The sequence below is a fragment of the Notolabrus celidotus genome, chromosome 20 (genome assembly GCF_009762535.1).
Source record: "Notolabrus celidotus isolate fNotCel1 chromosome 20, fNotCel1.pri, whole genome shotgun sequence".
NCBI lineage: Eukaryota > Metazoa > Chordata > Actinopteri > Labriformes > Labridae > Notolabrus > Notolabrus celidotus.
In genome coordinates, this window is record NC_048291.1 from 9,480,821 (window position 1) to 9,507,036 (window position 26,216).

A 26,216-nucleotide genomic window follows, 5' to 3' on the forward strand; every position below is an offset into this window, starting at 1 on the left:
CTTGACAGAGTTAGGTTGAGTTCAGCATTTCCAATATGGCTGCTGTCGCCGACTGGCTTCAAAACAGCGCTTCAGAAACAGATGGGTTACGTCACGGATACTACGTTCATTTTTACACAGTCTATGATTCACTTACAACTCCTCCCATCTTTAGCTGCTTTGACCACAAACTTGAAATACATCCTATAAATGTGTCAATGAGGTCTTTAAGATGTGCAACTCTACCGTTTCTAAGCAGCAACTGTAACACCATGTTAGCTTAAGGAGATCTCCTTCTCTCCACCTCCTCCTCTCTTTGTGTTTGAAAAACTGAAGCAGACTTGTGCACAGGTGTCACAACGAATGTGTGGTTTCAAAGCTGTCGAAGCAGTGAGCCGGTCTCTGCAGATGGAAACTCTGGGCTGTCCTTCTTGGACTTTCCTGGAAAGGCTTGTTGGAAGGCTGACATCCTGTCTGTTGCTGAAACAGTCCCTCATGTGGTAGTTTTGGCTCTTCATCAAATCTACTACACAGATATTTAAAATCCCCCTCAGAGTGAGAATAAATGATATTTCTCAATATGATAAATTATTGTAACAAATTGCATGCTTGGAAACACACATGCAGTGAAACAAAGGTTGACATTGTGAATTGTGTCAAAGAAGAGCTCTAATACTTTCCCTGACATTGTAGTTTTTGTTCCTTTTTCCACCATTTGTAGGTCACTAAGCATTTCTACTGGCCACCCAGGCTTTCTGTCAGCCACTTGTAAAATTTATGAGCAACATTTTAGCACAGTAAAATATGAGTCAATGGTACCTGATATGAGAAGCAAGCACAAATCATGTCCTCACCTTTAATCCATGCCAATTCTTATTTTGGGATCTTTAAGTTACAGTGATTGATAAAAGGAAAGCCCATCTGCTATGGTGACCTGGATTTTTTTCCTGTCACAGACAACACTTACCTCACACCTGACAGGTGGCAGGTGCTTATTTTAATCCCCTTTTCCCAGGATTTCATACTTATTTTTTTACTTTGCCTCTACATTTAAGAATGAAGGCTCAACACACCATGAAGCACTTCTTAATCTATTGCAGGTAGTCAAAAATTGTAATTTTTTAGCACTGCTTGGAGCCTGGATGAAATCAGAGCATGCCTGCTTTCTATTAAGAGTCTCAAGTAGAGCTGGGCGATATTGAAAAAGATGTTATCACAATAACATTTGTCGTATCAGTTGATATTGATAATTATCATGATAAATATTAGGGATGTCCAGATCCTGATCTTAAGTGTTGGATCAGGGCCGATCTGGGCATTTTTTAATAGATCGGTGATCAGCATTTGAGCCGATCATCTCATCCGATCCTTTATGTCAGCTGTCACTGTGCTCAATTTGAGCTACACTCAACCACGACAAACAAATGAAAAATCAATAAATAGATGAACTGGTTAATGAAGGAATTAATCAATCATGAATACATAAAATGTGATTAATTTTTGTGACTGAATATTAAGCTAAATGAATCTATTACACCATTCTGTGGAGAGTTTTGATTTTTATGTGAGTTTTACAACATTGCTAGCTGAACTTTGTTAAATGGGATAAGCTGAAGACATCTTTTGATTAATTTGTGTAATTCGCTTTATTTTTTGTTAAAAAGATGTTTTAAAAAAACTGTGTGCAGCTCTATTATCAGGGAAAATACAAGTATCAGATCGGGACTCTGTATCGGCAGATACTCAATATCAAAAAATCGGATCGGGACATCCCTGATAAATATGAAATTGTTGCTTCATTTAAATTTTAAAGGCAGATTTTTGGTCCTGAGTTAAAGTTGAAGTAAGCAGACGATTTGTTAGCTTGTATCTGGATTTAGTTGTCTGATAAGCTTCTTGAATCCCTAACTTTTGACAGTGCTAACAGGAAGCAGGTCTTTGTGTAAGATGAGATTTTTTTTTAGTTTTCTTCTGTCAGTGTCGCTCGTTTCAGCTATGTTTACATTCAGTTCCAAACTTCTTTAAGCCCCGCCTACCTATAACCCCACGAAATTGGCTGTTAAATGCCGTCTTCTTCTTCTGTTAATGTTTGGTGACAACTAGTGTTTAAGGCTCTTTACTCTCATATCCAGTGGTTGGAGGTTATATTTACAGGTGTAAATATATATTTTTTATCGCACCTGTGTTATATTTATATTGATACATTTTTTATCATTTTTATCAACATTTCCAAAGATCGATCACAGAGAATACTTGAAATTTACACCCCTAATTTAAAGAGATTTACCTTATTTGTTTTAATATTTAATACTTTCATTTGGGAATTTCACTTCCCATTTCTCTATAACTGTTCAGACATTTTCCAGCAAGGTATTTTTGTACAGTGATTTTAGTTTTTTGCAAGGTGCTGAAATAAAATGTGCAGTGGCTTTATTTGACTTACAACACGCCTTAAAAATGAAAAAGAATTACTTTGTTTACAAAGAAATATAAGAGAACAAACATATACTGCAACTGTCCATATCTGAGGATTGAAATAAAATAAAAGTTATTTAAATTTTGAGTTCAATCCATTTTTCTTGAAAATTGTTAGAGAATTGTGAGTGAATCGTATCGTGAAGCAAAAATCGGGATTGGAATCGAATAGTGGGTTAGTGTATCCTTACATCCCTATTATCGGGTTATCACCCAGCCCTAGTCTCAACCATCTTCACATGTTGTCCTTTTTGATTGCTACAGCTAAGCCCTTCATGTGTGCATTCGAGTAGATGACTGTGTTCCTGTCTCACCTTTCCCTTCTGTCCCTTTTAGGTAAGAGCAAGGAGGCCGAGATCAAACGCATCAATAAGAGCTGGCCAACATCCGCTCCAAGTTCAAAGGGGACAAAGCTCTGGACGGATACAGCAAGAAGAAATATGTCTGCAAGCTACTCTTTATCTTTCTGCTCGGACATGACATCGACTTTGGACATATGGAGGCCGTCAACCTGCTGAGCTCCAACAAGTACACAGAGAAGCAGATTGTAAGTGTCCTGATTCTCTCTCTCTCTCTCTCTCTCTCTCTCTCTCTGTGTGTGTGTGTGTGTGTGTGATAGATGAGGTTTGTGAGTCATCATTTCCTTCTTTGTCACTTTCTCATGCTTCCTGCTTTGTCTTAGTTTTGATCATATAGGTACTAAACGTAATTATTACTGAGGATTTTTCACTCACATTTCACCCACATTTATGACAAACAGTCAAATGCACCTGCCGAACACTGAGCTCCTACATCAGCTCACATGTCAAGTGTTTTACCTTTTAAGACCCAGCATTTAAAGTCAGACACACATAGATTTTGTTTGATTAAATCATCAGCATCATGTGCAGCCCTAATAAGTCTGTTTTCAGTGCACTAAACACTGCCAGTGATTCCTATGTGTTGTCATGAAAAGCAGGCCTGAGTGATCAATGTTAAACTGGCAGCATGTCAAGTCTGTACTGAATCATTGTGGGACATTTGGCCTAAAGAGCAATTCTTAGAAACCCTCAGTTCAACCAGTGCATAAGGAAGTAAACACAGAAGCAAAGAACCTGTATTTATCGATACATGTCGACTAAGGTTTGTTCAGCAGGAAGTTTTGATCTTAACGATTCCTTAAATATGTGATCATATATCAGAGGAGAATATGAAACACTGTAATCCAGGTCTATCAGTGTTGATAGAAGTACAGATCAATGACCTGGTGTTATTGCCCTCATGCTGCTACCTAATGTAGCATGTTAGTAATCAGCTGGTCGACAGAGAAGTCTTAAAGCCTGTCGGTAGGCTGTGGTAAAGTCAGGAGCACCCACTGCTCTGCACCTGCATGATGTGCATTAAGGGGGGATTAAATATGGATTCAGCACATCTCAACACCCTGACTTGTGCAATAAATCCTCAGCACCAAATACTTACAATTAATTTAAAAATAATACATCCTTCTTAACAGATTTCTTCATATTTGACTTGCAGGATCAGTACTTCAAGACTCTTTGCTGTTGTCATCATGACATCAATCCTGCACTTTACCTTTAAAGGGCCTGTTGAGTTTCTCAGTTGATCAGATATGGTGATTGTCTTGCAGTTCATCAGTTATCACAGAATACTATATTGTGGTACTATCAGGTATTGCACCTGCATTTTCAAACCCCTACTGTGTGTGTACAACCACCTCTTTTTAATAGGAAATAAAGAAGGGATGCACCGAAATGAAAATTCTTGGCCGAAAACCAAACACCGAAATAAATGATTATGCAAATTATTAGTAGGGAGACCGTGGACAGTTGTAACATTTCACTCCTTGGATTTTAGAGTAAGCCATGCATTTTCTGTTTTGTGTTGTATAGGCATGTTCTAGGCCATTTATTAGAAGAAAATTGAAGCTAGTTTGTATAGCAGTTTGAACACACTGGGTTAAAAGAGCTCAAAGTTAGAGACAGAAATGTCAAAAATGTTATTATTTATGGCTCTGACTGTGCACTAACCTCACTAAAATCAAGGATCTCATTGAACATATCAGACAACGAGGGTGCATGCCCCTCATCTGGTTCAGAGAGACGAGTCCTTTTTCCTGCGCTCTGTTCTCCTGCGCTGTGCACTTCTCCGTCTCTAAACGGGTTCTCCGCATCCATCGCGGCCTGAATCATTTCTCGTGTGCGCTGCTTTATTCCCACATCCAAGTAATGATCTTTATAACGAGGATCAAGTAGTCGCGATGAAGTGCAGAGGATCCGAATAGATCTCAGTGAAACCTGAGCTGACAGACTCTAAGAGTGTACTTTTCATTGTTTTCACTTCGTGGTTCGTCTCAACCTCTTTGCTTAGAAGACGCTTTAGTGCAATTAAAGGAATAACGGATGCAGACATGTGAGCCCATATTCAGACAAGCGCGTACTGGCTGCGTTTTTTGCTTGCGTCATCACAACATTCTGTTTCAACCGTGTTGTTTCTGTGATAAAAGTCTTTCGGTCGAAAACCAAAATGTGCTTTTGGGCACATCCCTACATTTCATACATCCCAGTTACCTCAAATAAAGATATGCAGACAATTTGAACTCATAAGAGTAATATTTTACAGACTTGCAATGTCACCTAAACATGCTTCATGCCTTTAAATATAGAAGCAAATGACTTAAATCATTCGTAAAGGCAAATAAAAACATGCTTGGTGGCATTTCTCAGATCTCTTATGTGAGTATGTTGTGTATGTATGTGAGTAACATCCCTACTGATCCTCAATGTAACACAAGGCTTGGAGTGAAATAGGTGTGTTATAAACTAGTGTGTGTTTTTTAATTATTAATGTTTAATTGTGTTCAGAAAGAGACGATGCACACTAATGAACTTTGGGTAATCTTGGCAATGTGTCAGATTCAGACATAAAGACTACATTCATCTGCAGTCCTAGCATATAAAACGAGTAGTATTGAATTATGGTTGCATTAAATTGCTCTGATCTCAATAAGGCGTCCTCTTTAGATAGTAGAGCTCTAACAGGGATGGTCTCACACACACATAGCTGTGGTTCTTTATCACTCTGCTCTGATGAACATGTTAGGTGACAGATAGCCGCCTCTGCTGGACGTTAGCATCTGCTCTCTATCTCCTGGCCTGCTCATCTTAAAAAGAAAGCTCTCTACTTGGACGGTTATAAAAGCAGGGGGTCATCCCATCACAAACCTTTCTCTGTGGTCGGTACATTTGGTTCACGCTTTCTCTCCTCGGGCATAACTACATGTCCGTGTCCTCACTGAAAGGGTTAGACAATAGGAACTTCAGTCTGAGGTAATTCTGCTGTGAAACCTAAAAACCAGTCCCTCCAAAGATCCTGACTCGATATTATTGTGCTGACTCAACCCTTCCTGTTCCTGAGAAAAACCCGTCAACCGCACAATCAGGAAGGAGTTCAGTTTGTGAGCTTTCTGTTCTGCTTTAGCGTGCATAAACACCACTCACACGTCTTTCAAGAGAAGACATCGTCCTAACTATCATATTCAACACTTCAGATTCATCCTGATTCTGCTGTGATGGCACCTCAGAGTATAAGAAGGGAGAGAAATGGTCTCACATCACTTGTGGTGCACTTAGGAATGATGTGGGCTGTTGCAGGAAACCAATCCCTGCTGCATTTTCTAAAAGACTGGTGATGTGGATGTAAATCGCATCAGATATTCTAATAACTGATCTAAGTTCATGCTTATTATCCAAAAAATGTGCCTCTTTATTTCCTATTAAAAAGAGGTGGTTGCACACACACATTAGAGGTTGAAAACGCAGGTGCAATACCTGATAGTATCACAATATAGTAATTCTGTGATAACTGATGAACTGCAAGACAATCATATTATGTTATATCACTATATCTGATCAAGTTAAGAACTCAACAGGCCCTTCAAAGTAGGGATGCACCGAAAATTGGCATAATGATTATTATAATTTATTTTGGTGTTAAGGTTTTCGGTTTTCGGCCTTGGTTTCCTCATTTTCGGTTTTAAGTTTCGGCCAAGAATTTTCATTTCGATGCATCCCTAGTTTATAACACACCTATTCCACTCCAAGCATTGTGTTTACATTGAGGATCAGTAGTGTAGATTACAAGGCATGACACTCTGTACGTTGTATACTCACATAAGAGATCCGAAGAAATGGCACCAAACATGTTTTTATTTGCCTTTAAGCAAGATTTAAGTCATTTGCTTCTACATTTAAACGCATGAAGTATGTTTTTGTGACATTGCGAGTCTAAACACGCTGTAAAATTTAACTCTGATGTTTCAGATAGTCTGCATATCTTTATTTGAGGTAATTGGGATGTATGAACTATTCCCAATTTTTACCAAACGGCGTCACAGTCCTCTACTTATCCACACGTTGCTAACTGGTGACAGCAATGATCCACCCAGCCACCACGTTAACAATACAGCCTTCAAACTTTGATGAAAAATCAGTGATGTAATCATTTATGAGGAAGGATGTGCACTCGTGTTTTTCTCAAATGTTTGATTACAAAGCCCTGACAGAGAGGAGTCACTGTGGACACTTGACACTCCAATGCCATTGAAGTATATTCTGTAGCTGCATAGACGGGTGTTTTTAATATCCTGCCCCCGTCTTGACCTTGCTGAAGTCAGACTCAATGCTCCTCACTGCTGTTTTGTGCCTAAATCAAAGGTTGTTGTGTCTTCATTGGTGGTTTGGATAAATCTCACAACCACACAAATGTAATGTTTTATAACTGTGCATTATGACAAACCCTTGCTCATGTTTTAACGCCATCTACTGGTGTTAATTCTGAATTACACTTCCATCAGACTGTGTGCTCATGGTGTGTTTATGCTGCAGCTGGGTTGGGGTATGGAAAACTGATGTTGGACTAACAGCTGTTTAAAATTAAAGCGAACACTGAAGGATTTGTCACTAGACTACAGCATCCAAGTTGCGTGCTGACTGTAAGCAGATGTCATGAAAAGTATGACCCTGAATTGGTTGCTGTATTAAATTAAATCTCCTTTCTGTATTCCTGTGTCCCTGCAGGGTTACCTGTTCATCTCAGTCCTGGTGAACAGCAACAGCGAGCTGATCCGTCTGATCAACAATGCCATCAAGAACGATCTGTCTAGCCGTAACCCCACCTTCATGTGCCTGGCCCTTCACTGCATCGCCAACGTGGGGAGCCGCGAGATGGCCGAGGCCTTCGCCAGCGAGATCCCCCGGATCCTGGTGGCTGGGTGAGTGCAGAGCAGATTAAATTAAAATTGCTCCTTTTAGTGTTGTTTCTTAAGTCTCAAAAACCATCAGTGACTGATCTTCCGGGCCTTGTGACTGTGCTGCCTGCAGAGATACGATGGACAGTGTGAAAACAGTCGGCCGCTCTGTGTCTGCTGAGGCTGTATAAGACCTCTCCGGACCTGGTGCTGATGGGGGAGTGGACGTCTCGAGTGGTTCACTTGCTCAATGACCAGCACATGGTGAGAACGCCTGGACCCATGCCTCCTTCTTTTCACTACAGATTACACTACACGCCCTTATAGAGCATAATTATCTGTTTCCTTTTTAATATGACTCAGAACTGATACAACTAATGATGATGATAATGATGTGTGTGTGTTTGTGTGTGTGTTCTAAGGGTGTGGTGACAGCAGCCATCTCTCTCATCACCTGTCTGAGCCAGAAGAATCCAGATGAGTTTAAGACCTGTGTGTCTCTGGCTGTGTCCCGACTCAGCAGGGTGAGTGTGCAAGAAATACCCTGGAACACATCAAGAGCTGTGCAATGACTTAATGTTTCCATATAGCTTCAATTGAGACGTATGTGCTGTAAATAGTCTGCTGCTTTTTGCTGAAACGGTTCAGCTGAGTTCATCCTCCCTGTGTTTGTTCCGCAGATCGTTTCGTCGGCCTCCACCGACCTGCAGGACTACACATACTACTTTGTCCCTGCACCGTGGCTCTCCTGCAAGCTGCTGCGCCTGCTGCAGTGCTACCCTCCTCCAGAGGATGGTGCCGTCAAAGGCCGTCTGGTCGAGTGTCTGGAGACCATCCTCAACAAGGCCCAGGAGCCCCCCAAGTCAAAGAAGGTCCAGCACTCCAACGCCAAGAATGCTATCCTGTTCGAGGCCATCTCACTCATCATCCACTACGACAGGTGAGCAGAAACTCAACTCGGCCATCTGTGTCGAGCTCATTTCAAATCCCTAGTGTATCAGCAGGTTTGTTATGATGAGATAAACCCTAAATAGTCTTTTTTTTCTTAGATGGATAGAGAGTTAATATTCTGCTTTCTGTTTCAGTGAGCCGAACCTGCTGGTGCGAGCCTGTAACCAGCTGGGCCAGTTCCTGCAGCACAGAGAGACTAACCTGCGCTACCTGGCTCTGGAGAGCATGTGCACTCTCGCCAGCTCTGAGTTCTCTCATGAAGCCGTGAAGACGCACATTGAGACCGTCATCAACGCTCTCAAGGTGGAGCCACACACCAAACACAGCCACAATAAAGTTTCATTAAACCTTTCCATATTTAACTGGACGCACGTTTTTAAACTGTTCCCTTTGTGTCTCCGCAGACCGAGAGGGACGTGAGTGTCCGGCAGCGAGCAGCCGATCTGTTGTACGCCATGTGTGACCGCAGCAACGCCAAACAGATCGTAGCTGAGATGCTGAGCTACCTGGAGACAGCAGATTACTCCATCAGAGAGGAGATGGTGGGTGTGACAGAGTGGCAGGGAGCATTTACTATAATCCTTTAAGACTCTGTTCTGTTTCAGTTCTCCACAACAGATGGAAATGTAATGTGCCGTGTCTGCCTCTTATCAGGTGCTGAAGGTGGCCATCCTCGCAGAGAAGTATGCTGTTGATTATTCCTGGTACGTGGACACCATCCTTAACCTCATCCGCATAGCTGGAGACTACGTCAGCGAAGAGGTCTGGTATCGCGTCATCCAGATTGTCATCAACCGAGATGATGTTCAGGGCTATGCCGCCAAGACGGTCTTTGAGGTACCACTCTATGAAATGTTCAGATGTAGAAACAGGTCATGTTCTTTGGTGTTTACCTGAGCTTTATTTGTTGAAATTGTTGAAATTGAATGCTCTGATCCTCTTTCTGTTGTCTTTCATTTCGATCACGTGACCTTTTATTTAATGCACTGTTGGCCTAGCGGTCTAAGTGCCCCAAATAAAAGACCACTTGATCAAGATGAAAATGTGCCCCTACATGGAGGATATCGTCCTTGTTGTAGTGGTTGCCAGCTCGACTCCTGTCCTCGATCATGCTGCATGTCTTCCCCCTCTTTCTACTCCCCGCATTTCCTGTCTCTCTTCAGCTCTATTATCCATTAAAGGCGAAAATGCCTAAAAGATATTACTTAAAAAGAAAAAAGGAGGGGGTCTTTTATTTGAATCAAAACTTGTCCGGCTGCAGACTGACCAAAGAAGTCTTTTAAATGGTGCAAATATCAAACAGTCAGTGACATCAGTGGTTGTTTCCTGCAGGCCTTGCAGGCTCCTGCCTGCCATGAGAACATGGTGAAGGTTGGAGGCTACATTCTGGGAGAGTTTGGAAACCTTATTGCTGGTGATCCTCGATCCAGGTATGTTCGTTCCAGCAGCTATAACACCAGGCTAGCAGTCTGAATGATCGATAATAACCCTGCTGTCCTTTCTGTCAGCCCCCTGGTCCAGTTTAACCTTCTTCACTCCAAGTTCCATCTGTGCTCGGTGCCGACCCGCGCCCTACTGCTATCCGCATACATCAAATTTATCAACCTGTTCCCAGAGACCAAGGCCACCATCCAGGAAGTGCTGCGCTGCGACAGCCAGATCCGCAACTCAGACGTGGAGTTGCAGCAGAGGGCTGTCGAGTATCTAAAGCTCTCCTCCATTGCCAGCACCGATGTCTTGGTTAGTTCTGACGAGCGAACTCTGATCAGGATCCGTGATTTCACTTCCTGCTAGCGCTGAACATGATTTGAGTTTATAGTCTGATTGTCTCTGTTCCTCTTCAGGCCACCGTCCTGGAGGAGATGCCTCCATTCCCTGAGAGAGAGTCGTCCATCCTGGCTAAACTGAAGAAGAAGAAGGGGCCTGGTGCTGTTTCTGTGACAGAGCTGGAAGACAACAAGAGGGAGGGCGGGGAGCTGAACGGAGGAGGCGACCGGGGACCTGACACATCTGCTATGGCTGCCTCCAACGCTGTGAGAACACACTCTGTATTCAAAATGAAGAATGAATTTATTTTTACTTTGAGCTGCCATCACACAAATCCTCCCCCTCCTCTGTCTTCCAGTCTACCCCCTCTCCGTCTGCAGACCTCCTCGGGATTCGTTCTGCAGCTCCTATTGGTGCTGCTCCAGCCAGCGCTGGCAGCCTATTGGTCGATGTTTTCTCTGAGGCAGGGCCAGCTGCTCCCTCTGCGGCTGTGAACGATGACGGCTTCCTCAGGTAAACACTCTCTATGAGTACACACACTTCCCTTAATCAAAGTTCAGTGTGATCTGCAGATAACGCTGTCACTGCTGGACTAAAGAGTCTGTGTGTTGAGACAGCCCCACAGAAATGAAACCAGTGTAAGTTAAGGAGTTTGTAGTATATACAAACAAGCACCAGTTAGGATTCTTTATTGACCAGTTTCAGTTTTTGTCAGTTTCAGTTTAACATAGACACTAGACTTAACCTACTGTTGAATCTCCAGCTGATACTGATTCCCTGACACTGGACTGATTTTAATCTTGAAGCACCTTACATTTGGATGCTCCTGTCTTAAACTGCACATGTATAAAGTTGTGTTGTCTGTGGTGTGTTTGTGCTGTTTAACTCTATGCAGTTAACTGTACTGTGTCTGTGCTGCTGTTGGCTCTGTCTTTCTTTGCTCTATCTTTGTCTAATATGGACCTGTCAACCTGGAGACGTTTAAAATCACAGACGAGGCTCTACTTGTCCTCTCTGCAATAGCTGCAATCAGCCCATCACAGTTCCTACACCCTTCCTTTTTCTTTCCTTTAGCATCCTATCTACCAAATTGTACGGTCCTTTTTTACCTCCATTCTAGTGATGGGATTGTATCAAATCTAGATGTATTCTCTTGTTTTATCTATTCAAGTAAAGTACCCATAACTGCATAAAGATATCTGCTCTTCCTAAGAGAATGATTTCAGTCTCTTGGTATTAAACTAGTATGGTAGTGTTAGGTTGATCCAGAGACTGTAGGTTGGTGCAGGCTGTTAGCCATGAGCACTAACTGGTCAAGGACGAACATGCATGCATCCGTCATGTTGGTCCTTGACCAGTTAATGCTCAAGATCCTTTTCCATATGCATGATGTCATCGAGGCTGGGGGTTGGGACTGACTTTGTGGAGCAAGAGCAGCAGTGCGTCCAAGGTAGGGCTGGGCAATAAAACGATAACGATAATTATCATGATATAATTTTTCTCAATATAAATATGACAAAAGTATGATACAACAATGATATATTTAAACCTGTGATTACACCCCCCCAACCACTGGAAAGGGAGGGGCGCTAGTGTGTCTGAAACGCTAGTCCCCACCATAGACTGTATAAATAATAGACAGCATCGCTCCGCCTTTTCCCTTTGAATGGTTTTGAAGCCAAAATATTCCGTTCCAGAACGCTGCAATCTTGTGAAACAGAGTCTGCTCAGTAGGGAATTTGTGTGTTTCCACTGTAACAAGCTCCGCCCTACAGCGTACCGTCACAAGGTCCTACAGAGTTTCTCTCTGCGGCAGCTTTCAATCAACGTGAATTCGGATGTAAAACGCAGTTTTATAACCTCAAATAACTAATGAAAAGAAACGTTTCAGAAAAAAGAGGCCTTGAACACAAAACAGTAGAATGATAACTACAAATCACCACAGCATACGGATGTGAGAAACATTCGTACGACGTGTAGTTATTTATAAAAGTTTGACCGCAGCCCCATTCATTTGAATGGGGGAGACAGCATTTTTGACCTATACTGCAGCCAGCTACCAGGGGGAGCAGCCCTTTGCGGCCATTGCGGCGGCCTCACTTCGAGCCGAGCAAGATGAGGTCCATTTTTTTTTACAGTCTATGGTTCCCACCCAACATTAAACAGAACAAGAAGTGGACACAGAACAGCCAATCATGTCGCAGGGTGAGAGGTAGGCAGGCTTAAAGACGTTTGGAGCTGAATGTAAACACAGCTGAAATAAGCAACAGCGACAAAGAAGAAAACTCAAAAATTACGAGCTCAAAGCAGAGTGAAAACATGCTCGACAAGAAAGGCCACTAAACTTCATTAGTTAACATATTTTGGCTATTTACTAGACTACTAAATCCCAGATACAAGCTATCAAACCGTCTGGTTTCTTCAAATTTAACTGAGGAGAAAAAAAATCTGCCTTTAAAATGATACGAAATAATGATTCGATGTTTATTGTGAAAAAGATCGATATCGACTGATGTGAAAGATGTTATCATGATAACCTCTTTTTTTATATCGCCCAGCTCTAGTCCAAGGGGATATGTTTGAAGACGATCCAAATATTGACACAATTCACGGCACAACACCCCTTATCTGTCTGTTCTGTTATCAAGTCAGTAAAGGCGTATCCTCAAAGGCGGCCATAGATGTAGTTCATTGTCCCAACAGGCTGCCTCGCTCTGACCTTTAGTCTCCATGGTTGGCAGGTCTGCTACACTTGTCTGTTCTTTAATCTTGCTGTGTATGTGACTGTCTTTCGTCTTTTTTCTCTTCTTCCCTTCTCTCCATTTTCCTGTGTGTGCGCGTGTGTGTGTGTGTGTGTGTGTGTGTGTGTGTGTGTGTGTGTGTGTGTGTGTGTGTGTGTGTGTGTGTGTGTGTGTGTGTGTGTGTGTGTGTGTGTGTGTGTGTGTGTGTGTGTGTGTGTGCGTGTGTGTGTGTGTGCGTGTGTGTGTGTGCGTGTGTTTTGATTTGAATGTGTGTCTGTTTTCCTGTCCTCTTCTGTGATTGGACATTGACAGAGATCTGGAACCGCCCACCGAGACCTCTGACTCCCTATTGGTGGAGGGTTCTGGTGACTCGGAGTAAGGGGCCTGTAGTGAAGTACAGAGTTAGATAGAAGACTACAAACATGGTGGCCTTGCACTGTGTTTGTAGGACCAGGCTGTTGATGTTAAAGTGAACATGATGTTGATAATGTGAAAAGCACTGAGAGGGGAGCTTGATGCACATGAGCCACAGAGTCATTTCTTTGTTGTTTAACTCCAACCGTCATACAGAGAAAGACACTGACGCATCACAAACTGTTAACAGTAAAGGCTGGTTTATACTTCTGCATTGAATCGATGACCTAGTCTATGCCTGAGGTCTGCGTAGCTCCCATACCTATGCAGAGGCCTATGAACCAACACGGCACCCGTATGTTTTTCTGCCCGCTCGTCATTTACATGACTGCTTTTCTCTGCAGCGCTAGCACGAACTTTCCTTAACAAGGGCTGTTTTCGAAACCGCCTACTATACTAGCAGCACGTACTGATTTGGCCAAAATTCAGTATGTAGTAAGAAGTATGTGAACAAGAGCAAAATCTGCAGTATTCCAAAACTTCCCGGATGTCTACTGATTTGGGAAAATTTCTCAGTATGCATCAGACCAGTCTCCCTCACGTACTGTTTCCCACAATGCACAGCGCTCGTTCTGCATTTTCTTTCCTCTTCTTTTTTTGACGGGGGGAACTCAGTTTTTAGGTGCTGTGAAAACTATTAAATTCCATGTAAACCAAAGAAGCAGTTTCACTATCAGCTTGGCCGTTGTTTACTTCCACTTTCCGAAACTGGAAATCCAGTGACGTCTCGCTCAGCATGCTGCATAACAGATTCAACAGAACAGTCATACTACATACTAAATTCAAACGCAGTATGTAGTATGTAGCAGGCCGAGGAGCCAGTTCACTCGCAGTCGAAACACGAAAAACTGGTTCTCAATTGAGCACTGGCACCAAACTGGCCCTGAAACTGCCTTGGCTGAAAAGGGGTAAGAGAGACCACACTGCCCCCAAGTGTTTCGGTGGACAAGTATGTGGTGCTCATGTCCAAAGTATAAATCAGCCTTAATGAAAAGCACTATTAGAAAAATAAAGATAATGTAAAGACTCCTAAAATGACCAAACTAATATGTTGGAAACAACTGATGCTCCATTGTAAGGAAGGTTGCAGTCTCCTAATCGCTTCCTCACATGCTTCAGCTGTGTCCTTATTTACATGCTCAGTCTGTTTGCACCTTGCTGTATTTCACTTTTATTACTACATCAACTCTTCCACATCAACCAAACTTCTAAAGCATTCTGGGATGCGTTCCTGCTCAGCTTCTTTTCACACTCACATTTTAAAATGCACATAAAGTAATATGGATGCAGAAGCTCACTCATTATTAAACCTGATAGACACACAATGTTACCGTGCATCTAAATGAGCACACTGTATGTTCAACCAATGAAGCTTCGAGCTACAAACCAGCTGGTGCAAAGTGAAGCAAACACACACTAACACAGACAAGTTCATGGCATCAAGCTTAACGTGTAGATGACATGTTTGTGCTTCTTAACATGTGGACGGTGTCTAAAGTCTAATGTAGTTAGTGAGTCACTTCCTCTTTTGACTCAAGCACACAGGATGTCAAATGAAGCAGCTCCTGGATGACGAGCTGAATACAAAGTTCCTGTTCGGTTTTTAAATTGCTACCACGGCGTACACCAGCAGGAGGTCTACACACACTGAAAGTTAGACACTTGATATCAGCACGAAGAGCGTTTTAACGTCTGAAGCAGATTCAGTTTTTTATTACAGCGTCCCTGATTGGTCGACATAAACGCAAAAATTCCCCCTCCCTTGAACACTCCGCATTCTGCACTATCAACCAATTATCCTGAATGAGAGTAAGTCACAGTATATCTAAGTCTTCTTTCTTTTTTATGTGTTTCTTAATCAACATCCAAGAGTAACGACTGTTTCATTTCTGATTCAGTGTGCTTGAGTGAAAAGAAAAGACACGGTCTACATCTGTAGTTAGAGCAGTGGATGAATATGAATGTAGCCAGCTGATATCTATCATTGTTTAAAGACTTTATTTATTTATGTATGAACTGCTTTTACTAACCTCTGCATTTTATCCTTCTCTCCTTCTTTCTTCTTCTCTGGGGTTTCTCTCTAACCGCTCTGACCTCTCTGTTGCTCTGCGCTGTGCTCAACGGGTGATTCTATATCTCCCCATCATCCACTCATTTATGTGTCCCTTCATTCTGCCTGTGGTCCCTCTCCCTCTCCTCATCTGTCCTGTGGTCATCATCCTCCCTCTATTCTATCCTGTGGTCATCATCCTCCCTCTCCTCTATCCTATGGTCATCATCCTCCCTCTCCTCTGTCCTGTGGTCATCATCCTCCCTCTCCGCTGTCCTCTGGTCATCATCCTCCCTCTCCCTCTCCTCACCCTCTTCCTCATCTATCCTGTGGTCATCATCCTCCCTCTCCTCTGTCCTCTGGTCATCATCCTCCCTCTCCTCTATCCTGTGGTCTTCTTCCTTCTCCTCCCCCTCTATCTTGTGGTCCTCTTCCTCCTCCTCCCCCTCTATCTTGTGGTCCTCTTCCTCCTCCTCCCCCTCTATCTTGTGGTCCTCTTCCTCCTCCTCCTCCTCTATCCTGTGGTCTCTCAGCTCTGCTCCTCCCTCTGAGGATCCTGCTCCTCCTCTGCCTGAGGCAGATGAACTCCTCAACAAGTAAGCTCTTTCTCGGTGTGGAGGCTCTGTGTCTGCTGTCCTGCAGCTCTGCATGTCGCCTGCAGGGGTGGGGGGTTTAATACTTATGATAACACTAATGATAATCATGAAGTATATGAACATGAAGTAGTCTGTGGTGGTTAATTAGCCTGTTCTCATTGGCTGATTAGATCCTGTTTTCCTGAGAAGCTGCAAAATCCACCACTTAATCTGTTGACCAATCCTGAAAATAATGCAGCATTTATCTTTGAGTGTTAAAGACTGATTCATTATATCTGATGAGTTGTGCTGCATGGATTGGCTGTTATGTTACCTTCAACACAGCTGAGCGGAGCATGCCATCCCCTCTGCTGCAGACCTGCTGTGATCTGGATCAGGGCTGCATTTAATCATGTTCATTAATTCATTTCTCTAAGTTAACGTTGCTGATTTTCACAAATAGAAATTCCAGAAGTCATATTTGTTCATTTATTTTGAGATGAATCAGAGAAAAGTGAATATGCTTGTAATTTCAAAGTACATTTTTCCATATTTTGGGTTTCTAATTTACTTAAAGGTGACATATCATGCAAAATGGACTTTTTAATGGTTCTCTACCTGAAATATGTTTCCCTGGCATGTCTACAAACCCCCTGAGAATGAAAAAAATCCATTCTGCCCCTGTTTTGATTTCTACACCTTTCTGTAAATGTGTGTGAAACGAGCCGTTTCAGACTTCCGTGTTTTTGTTACGTAACAACAATATCCGGTCTGTCACGGAGTCAGAGCTCGGAGCTTGTTCAGCCCATAGACTGTATAAAATAATACTGAATCCACCCTCCGTTTTTCATTACCTGCACAAATGTGTGGTAACAAGGAGCTTAGGAGGGAGGCATGCTAGTTGTAGGCTGTCTTAATAAACACAAAGGTCGGTTTTACTCCCCACGTCTGCAGATTTGAAGATCTAGTGGATGATTTTTATTTATCATGGATAAGTGCTCGCGCTAGTTAGCATAGCTACATAGCTACATGTCGTAGCTGTAGCTGTGTACCAAGACACACGTCTACATACTGACAAATAAAACAACAAGAAACACAAAATCTGTGACCAATCCTTCAGAAAAGGTCCCGCTGCCTTTCTGGAAGAGGTCGGTTTTACTCCCCACGTCTGCAGATTTGAAGATCTAGTGGATGATTTTTATTTGTCATGGATAAGTGCTAGCGCTAGTTAGCATAGCCACATAGCTACATGTTCGTAGCTGTGTACCAAGACACACGTCGACATACTGATAAATAAAACAACAAGAAACACTAAATCTGTGACCAATCCTTCAGAAAGGTCCTGCTACAGGCGCCTCTCCGTCAGGGTCAGATTCTGGATCAGATTCAGAGGGTTGAAGTAACGTGATCTCTGAGCAGCCATGTATATTCAGCCAACATGTAAACATTAGATCAACGTGCTGGACAGCCGAGGCACATCCACTTCCTGAGGGGAGTGTGGTCAGAGAGAGGACTGAAGAAGAGGGCTTTTCAGGCATGCCAAAATCGGATTTCAAAGTGTTTTTTTGAGCATAAACTTTAAAGACATGTTTTGGGGACCTCTTAGACCAATATATATTGATGAAAAAAGCGTGATATGTCACCTTTAATTAGTAAATAAACAACTGTTTTAGCTCTTATATGGAGTCTGTGTGAGGCTACACGTGACAGTAAACAGCAGAGGAAGAGAGATAAGTCACTGTTATGGAAACAAACATGTTACAATCTTTCATATGTTCCTGTCAACTGATCATTCTGACAAATAAGAGCTTTTGTAGTAATGACATTACTGGTCTCTGGCTATCAGGAGGCAGCAGCTTCTTCCTGTTTATGCACTGATAATTACTCCACAGGAATAAAGTTGTTAGAATGAAAGATGGTGACCCTGATATCAGATCCTCTTTATTGTAGAAGCAATCAAAGTCAACATTTCAATGAAGTCTAACTCCATGAGTGTGTGTAATCTGTAGGTTTGTGTGCAAGAACAACGGAGTTCTGTTTGAGAACCAGCTGCTACAGATTGGCATCAAGTCAGAGTATCGTCAGAATCTGGGTGAGTAGGCTCGACATTGGAGGGGGCGTGGCCTATTTGGTTTGTTGTCTAATATAGTCAGCAGACCACTGGCTGGGAGATGCTAACATCCATGTGTCGTTCAAAGACTGATTCCTATAATCCATAAATTACATTCTAATGTGTGTGTGTCTGTGTGTGTCTCTCTCAGGGAGGATGTACTTATTCTACGGTAACAAGACATCAGTGCAGTTCGCCAGTTTCACCACCGCAGTCAGCTGTCCTGGAGAGCTGCAGTCTCATATCCTTTTCACTGTGTTTTAATGCACCACTGATTTACAGCAAGGTTCCAATCCAGACTCCTCAACTGGTTTCTGAAAAGACAGCTGACACAATGTTTGAAATGATCATATTGTAAACAAGGGGATCCAAAGACTGTGAAGCAGAGTTCAGTGTGTCTGAAAGTCAGTATTTGGTTACTGTATAGTCCTTGACAGATGTTCACAGCTCAACGTTCAGACTAAACAAGTGGAGCCGCTGGTGGAGGGTGGAGCTCAGATTCAGCAGGTCTTAAACATCGAGTGTCTGACCGACTTCTCGGATGCTCCGCTGCTCAACATCAAGTTCAGGTGAGCTGCTTCTACTGTCAAGTCCCAGAACCTTAGCTGTGGGAAATCTCTGATAGCACTGAAATAAAGGACGGAAAAAAAACAGTTTGTTCACTCGACCACTTTCTTTATTTACCAGAGGAATCAAAAGTTATTAAAGGTTCCCCAGTGTTCATTTCGTTAACGAGAATTATGCAGATAAATGTTCGATAACGACTCACTTTTTTCATGACGAAAATGAGACTATGACGAGCTAAAGTGTATCACTGATAATAAAAACTCTGATAAACATATGTTTTGATTTTGTTAACAAGATGATGATGAGACAAAAACATAATTGGCCGACCGCCGGACATTTAAAATCCATGTTTCCCCCCCCGCTGTGCGTCTAATCTTTAAAGATCAAAGTGATGCCTTCCTGTGACAGGCTGAGTTATTATTTGAGGGGCGCAGTGTTAGCTTGGTCTCTACCTGCAACATGTGTGCTTTATGAACCAGCTCTCCTCACCTCCATCAATCTGTCTCATCTTCATTGAGGATTTTTACCCCCCGGTGTGCGTTAGAGACAAAGACACAACCGGGGGTCGCTGTTTCTGTTTTAGGACTATTTGATGTTTGCCGTTTTTGCCGCCATTACCATAAAAAGCTCCCGTCTTCAGCTTGATTTAATCCAGTTTGATGATACATCAGACACATTTAGTAAGTTTTGACCAACTCCTAATCATCAAAGATGCAGATGCATTTCAGAGTCTGTCCAGTGCGCCTGTCACTGCAGATACATTCAAGGACCGTCGTAAATGTGCAATACAGCCCTTTCATTTTGTCAGTCCTGGCATTTTTCTGTGAATCAAGAGAATCAAAATAAAGTCACAGTGGTCATATCAAGAATGTTTTCTTTTGACTTTTTAGCAGGGACAGGCTGAATTATTTAACTTAAGATATTACACAAGCAAAAGTGGTAAAAGAGTGAAATATTGACTATTTGAACACTTAAGCCCCGTTTCCACCAAGCGATTCAGTTCAGTTCGTCTTGGTACGGCACGCATTTTGTGGCGTTTCCATTGACTAAAACCGGGACAGGTTCCCAAATTACCGAGCCGTACCGTCCCACTTTTTGGTACCCTTCTGTTGGGGTGCCAGACATACCGATCCGACCCCAAAAGGTGGAGCTAGAAACACTGCAGTCCTTTGATTGGTCGAAAGAATCGTCACTTCCCGTGCGACAGTGGTAATAAAGAACAACACATAACCCTGCCATGTTTAAATCTCCAGTGGACTTCGGAAAGTGGACTTCGGAAAGATAACTTTTTTTGTTTGGAAAATGGCGTCAAGAAACAGTGTTCCATGGTTGACCGTGGAGGTGCAGACTTCCCTCGCGTTTTTCTTCTTCGTTGCATTTATGAGCGGGGTACATTGTGTCGCTCTGCCATGGCGTCACGCTATTATGTAGCTGACGCTGCTGTCGGCATCCGGCTTACACACTGCCCACCAAGTAGGGCACGGTTGGCTGTGGAAACGCAAACAGGATCAGGCGTTACCGATCCGACCCGTACCAAACTGTACTGATCCATACCAGACCGCTTGGTGGAAACGAGCTATTGGTAGCCCTGATACCAATATCTGATCGACTACAGTAATTATTTAAAGAGGGAAAATGTTCTGGTAAAAATCAAAGACTAAAATGTGACTATAACTAGACTAAATTGTTTTGAGTTTCCGTCAACTAAAACTACAGAGGGCTGAAAAGACTCAAATGTGACTAAAACTAACAGGCATTTTTGTCTAAATCTAAAATAGCCCCCAAATTAACACTGCCCAAAACAAGCATCGTTCCAACTGTGGTCTCTCGTGCAGTTTCTTCAGTCGCATTCAAACATGTGCTGAAAGATCAGTGTAGACTGTGTATGAACGTGCTTTGTGTTCACGTGTGTGTACATGTCTCTCTCTGTGTTTAGATATGGTGGAGCTCTGCAGAATCTGACCCTGAAACTGCCTGTCACCATCAACAAGTTCTTCCAGCCCACTGAGATGACCTCACAGGACTTCTTCCAGCGCTGGAAACAGCTCAGCCAGTAAGTCGGTCTCCCTGCGTGTATATATTTGTGTATATGTGTGTGTGATGTGTGCTTTTTTAACTGTAATGTTTGTGTGTGTGTGTGTGTTCGCTGTAAAAGCTGACATCTCCTGTTTCATCTCCTGTCAGGCCTCAACAAGAAGCACAGAAGATCTTCAAGGCTAATCACGGCATGGACACTGAAGTCCTGAAGGCTAAGGTAACACTCACTCACCCGTCCTCTTCATACGCACTTTTCGGGATATATTGAAATCATTAAGCACAGATGAAGTGTACCTAATGATTATATATGTGTTTCTATGTGTACAGCTGCTGGGACTAGGAACGGCCCTGCTGGACAACGTCGATCCAAACCCAGAGAACTACGTGTGTGCCGGGGTGATCCAGACGAAGGGCCAGCAGGTGGGCTGCCTGCTGAGACTTGAGCCCAACGCACAGGCACAGGTACAGGTACAAAAACAAGCACTCATCCACGCACGTTTACACATACACATAATAGTATAAAGCAAATATGACCTCAACACCCCACCCACTCCTTCAATGTGAATTTTCCAGACTGTTACGTGCTGCATTCTTAAAGCCAAATTCCACCAGATCCGTTTCCGGTCCGTCTCCGATCTGTCACAGCACCGGATCTGATAGGTTTCTATTCTAGTCAATCTGTTAACCCCCACCAGACCCGCTCCTTTGCGTTCCGGCTGCGTTTCTGATCCGGCAGGTCGGAACGCAACAGATCAGATAAGCAAGACTTCTATTTTAGCCAGATGCCGGAGCACAACGCATAAATCAACACAGAGCAGATGGAGCGGGACAGGAAGTCAGGCACCAAAACAAAATTAACACTTCTGGTTAGTTTCCTGATTAAAACACTCTGTGTTACCGTTAGATTGTTTTTAATTTAATTACGACAACAAAATGTCATTGAGAGCGGAGCCAGGCCTGGAGTCAGCAGGTCAGAGGTTTTCAGAGGAACAGAAAGACAACATGGCTGAGGAGAGGAGGAGGAGAATCCTTGATTCAGTGATTACCGTGGGAAAACCTCGGTCACATGACTCCAGCTGTCCTGCAGTCCTGCTCCGTGCTGCGTTCTGAAAACGCAACCGTAGAGAGCACGGAGCAGGACCGCAGCGGATGGGAGACAGACCGGACACGGATCTGGTGGAAATCCTGTGTTATCTTAGCTCACTCTGGAACTTACTTTGGAAGTGCAGAGCACGTCACAGGGACTCAGACATTCGTCTCTCCTGATGTGTACCTGTGTGTGTATCTATCTCTGTGCAGATGTACCGTCTGACCCTGCGCTGCAGCAAGGACTCTGTCTCCAAGCGTCTCTGTGAGCTGCTGGCCGAACAGTTCTAGAGTCCAGACCAGAACCAGACCAGATCTCCCACCATCCCCACCAGCCAGCTGTCCCCTGGAGCCCTCTTCCTCCTCCTCCTCCTCCTCCTCCTCGTCCTCCCCCTCCTCTTCCTCCCCCAACAAAGAGTCTTTGAGTAAAAACAAGTTGTAACCTACATAAGGGAAAGCAGCCACTGCTAGCAGCAGTGTCAATATTCTGTCATTCTTCTGATCCCAGATCATCTTCTTCTCGTTTATTAACATGATGCTTCGTTCTTGTTTCTGTTGGTGTTTACCTGTGTAGCTGCTGGCCACCACTCTGAGCGTGTGTGTGGGTGGGTGTGTGTGCGTGTGTGTGTGTGTGTGTGTGGGTGTCCCTTGGTTGTGCTGGGGTCCTATTCTGCTGCATCCTGGCTGCTCTGTCGTGCTCATCAGATAAATACTCACCCGTGTGTGTGAGTGTGTGTGTGTGTGTGAGACATTTCATTTGATAAACATTCCTTTAAGTCAGAGGGGTGACGCTGGTTATTGAATACTCACACATGTGCACACACACACAAATACACACGATTCTGGGGGTCCAGTTTTTACTCTCTCCCCTCAAACATTCCCAGTATCAGGTTGCTAAAGGTGTTGGGATGATCTCAGATCCCCGCCCCCCCAACCCTACATTTCCTCCTAGTCCCAGTTGTGAACTACCGCCCCAACTCCCCAATCTGATCCACGTGTGTTTTTGATGTGTGTGTAAATATGTGCAATGTGTTCCTGTTTTGCTTTCTGACACATTCCCATCACGCTGGTTTAAAATGACGACTCACGGTGGAGACTGCGTGAGTGCGGGGACAGGGTTAGCTCAGGGGTCTTTGTATTCGAAGGGGCGCTCACATATTTTCACATGTACTTATTTCTCCTGTAAAACTGGAACATTAATGTCACTTCTGACGTTTTTCACATTCATTTCCTCCTCCTCCTCCAAGATGAGCAACACAGCTGCGACACTGAAGCTCTATTGTCCACATTTCAAGCTGCTCATTTTTTTGTAGGGCATTTCCATAAAGAGTATCCAGAACCTTTAAACCAAGTAGCTCCTTTTTCAAGGGACTAAAAGGTACCGCCAGGACATTTCTGTCAGTGGTTTTAGATCACACCTATACTCCACTGATCAAAAATGTCATGCTTAGCCATTTCCACCTCACAAGTCCTTGCACTTTCAGAAAGTAGTACCCACAAAGCAAGAACCTTTTGGTGGTACCAAAAAAAAAAAAGGGTCTCGCAATGAGTTCCTCCAGAAGTCCTTGGTCCCATAGTTCCAGAGGAAGCTGGCTCAGGCCGAACAGAGTCTGTGGTTGTTATCTCTCTGAGGATGTTCGCAGCTTTAGCACAAATAGATACACCAATAGAGTAATCTAGAGAATATAAACGCTTAAAATGACACATTGCAGCTCTGTGTGTTTGATTCTGGACTCTCAGTCATGTCCCTGCTCCTTCAGCTAAGGGTTTATAGAAGAGACCAAACTCAAGCAGAGCACTAAACGTTTCCTTTTTCCGCTTCTTCCTCGGTGTCTCTCACACACGGCAGCCATCTTTCTCTCATATGCACTTCTAATGTTGTACCTCTGTCTTTCGAGTTTGCAAGTTCTAAAAAAAATGAAGGAAATCTGACAAGTTAGTGCGACCTCGCAGCTTCCAGATTGATCAGCATCGATACAAATCTGGAGGGACATAATCAGACTAAAACTGCACGTTGGTTAACTCATTAGCTAGTCTCAGGCAACAGCTGACTTTAGAATTTATCCACTTCCTAGCTAACACTACCATGAGCTGGGGATTTCCACCTCTCAATGAATCCTTTAACACTACCAAACTGTAATATTAGCCAACAAGTATCTAAATGCTCACGTTAGCTGTTGTCTAAGGATAGTAAATAAGTTATTTGATATGTGGTGTTAATGCAAAATATGTCTGAATGCCCCTCTACACTTTACAATTGTCTTTCAGATGCTGATACACCAAGAATTAGTCAAACAATCAAAGCAGTCGGACATCATAACAATATGTTAGCCTCACTCTGAGCGTGATGTCAGAGGAAAATGGCCGCTGTGTGTATGTGATGACTGTGGTGGTGGCGGGAGGGGGCAGGATGCCAGACACCCACATGTCCATTACAACTACACGGGACTCAGTGTGTTTGTGTGTTTGTGTGTGTGTGTGTGTGTGTGTGTGAGAGTGTGAGAGTGAGAGTGAGAGAGAGAGAGATTGAGAGAGTGTGTATGTGGTTGAGCGAGTGTGGCTGTAAGCAGGTAATAATAAAAAAAATGAAGCCTAAAGACATTTCTAACCCATGGTCACATGACATTCTGACAGGAAGTTGAACTTTGTAGTGTAGTCATTCTGTGTGTGTGTATGTGAGTGTGTGTGTGTGTGTGTGTGTGTGTGTGTGTGTGTGTGTGTATGTGTGTGTGTGTGTGTCTATGCAGTATCCACTAGCTGTTGCAGCCTCATGTATCGGTGTTAAAGACCTGTCCAATACCTGTGTTAGAATAAGATTTACTCTGTAATGAAGAAATGTGAAAGTAAAAATATGCCATATATCCGACCTCACGACTCATGACTCTCTTTCTCTGTTATACATTTTTTAAAGGATTGGATACAATTTAAATGTTTTATCTAAATCAGGGGTTCCCAAACTTTTCAGCCCATGACCCCAAAAATATAGGTGCCAAAGACTCGTGACCCCCACTGTCCCTCGAAGCGATTTAATGGTGCTTCATTTAGCTGGTCTGCAGAAAATGACCCAACCTATATGAGCATGTGACTGTGTTTCCTGTGCCTTTATGAATGAATCTACTGCTACTGATGCTTTTGATAATTAACTGATCACTAACCCTAAACTTAGGAGTCATCCGGCAAAAAGAAAGACAGAAAACTCATTACATTTTCAATTTTCAAGGTTTTATTTTTTGTTTAGCTACTATTTTAAAAAAAAATAAATAAAAAAAAAAGTTTTACTATAAATGCATAAATTGTACTATTTTTAGAAAACTTTTGTCATTACATTTTTTATTGCATTTTTTCAGTATTTCTTTGTTCACCACAAGATTTTCGTCCAGCGACCCAGCGATCTAAAATACAGTACAGTCATGGCCAAAAGTTTTGAGAATGACACAAATATTACATTTTCACAAAGTCTGCTGCTTCAGGGTTTTTAGGTGTTTTTTTCAGATGTTTCTATGGTATAATGAAATACAATTAGAAGCATTTCATAAGTATCAAAAGCTTTTATTGAGAATTACACAGAATTCATGCAATAAGTCAATATTTGCAGTGTTGACCCTTCTTTTTCAAGACCTCTGCAATTCTCCCTGGCATGCTGTCAATCAACTTCTGGACCAAATCCTGACTGATGGCAGTCCATTCTTGCATAATCAATGCTTGGAGTTTGTCAGAATTTGTGGGTTTTTGATTGTCCACCCGCCTCTTGAGGATTGACCACAAGTTCTCAATGGGATTAAGATCTGGGGAGTTTCCTGGCCAAGGGCCCAAAATCTTAATGTTTTGTTCCCCGAGCCATTTTGTTCTGACTTTTGCTTTATGGCAAGGTGCTCCATCATGCTGGAAAAGGCATTCTTCATCACCAAACTACCCTTGGATGGTTGGGAGAAGTTGCTCTTGGAGGACGTTCTGGTACCATTCTTTATTCATGGCTGTGTTTTTAGGCAAGATTGTGAGAGAGCCCACTCCCTTGACCGAAAAGCAACCCCACACATGAATGGTCTCAGGATGCTTCACTGTTGGCAAGAGACAGGACTGATGGTAGCGCTCACCTCGTCTTCTCCGAACAAGCCTTCCTCCAGATGCCCCAAACAATCGGAAAGGGGATTCATCAGAGAAAATGACTTTACCCCAGTCCTCAGCAGTCCAGTCCCTGTACCTTCTGCAGAATATCAGT

At 43.0% G+C, this 26,216-nt stretch overlaps 1 protein-coding gene across 1 annotated transcript in view; it reads left to right on the plus strand.

The window, feature by feature from the left end:
* ap2a1 (adaptor related protein complex 2 subunit alpha 1) overlaps window positions 1-24,863 on the plus strand; it is a 29,493-nt gene extending 4,630 nt beyond the window's left edge. The window contains 22 exon segments of the mRNA XM_034711062.1: window positions 2,791-2,823; window positions 2,826-3,001; window positions 7,530-7,723; window positions 7,833-7,851; window positions 7,853-7,963; window positions 8,122-8,223; window positions 8,380-8,639; window positions 8,785-8,953; window positions 9,055-9,192; window positions 9,305-9,487; window positions 9,983-10,080; window positions 10,159-10,390; window positions 10,495-10,683; window positions 10,776-10,930; window positions 16,156-16,218; window positions 18,207-18,289; window positions 18,459-18,548; window positions 18,753-18,876; window positions 20,811-20,927; window positions 21,059-21,128; window positions 21,239-21,373; window positions 22,211-24,863. Of these exon segments, the coding sequence (XP_034566953.1) occupies window positions 2,791-2,823; window positions 2,826-3,001; window positions 7,530-7,723; window positions 7,833-7,851; window positions 7,853-7,963; window positions 8,122-8,223; window positions 8,380-8,639; window positions 8,785-8,953; window positions 9,055-9,192; window positions 9,305-9,487; window positions 9,983-10,080; window positions 10,159-10,390; window positions 10,495-10,683; window positions 10,776-10,930; window positions 16,156-16,218; window positions 18,207-18,289; window positions 18,459-18,548; window positions 18,753-18,876; window positions 20,811-20,927; window positions 21,059-21,128; window positions 21,239-21,373; window positions 22,211-22,288 (2,819 nt within the window). The 3' untranslated portion in view covers window positions 22,289-24,863.
* The last annotated feature ends 1,353 nt before the right edge of the window (window positions 24,864-26,216 follow it).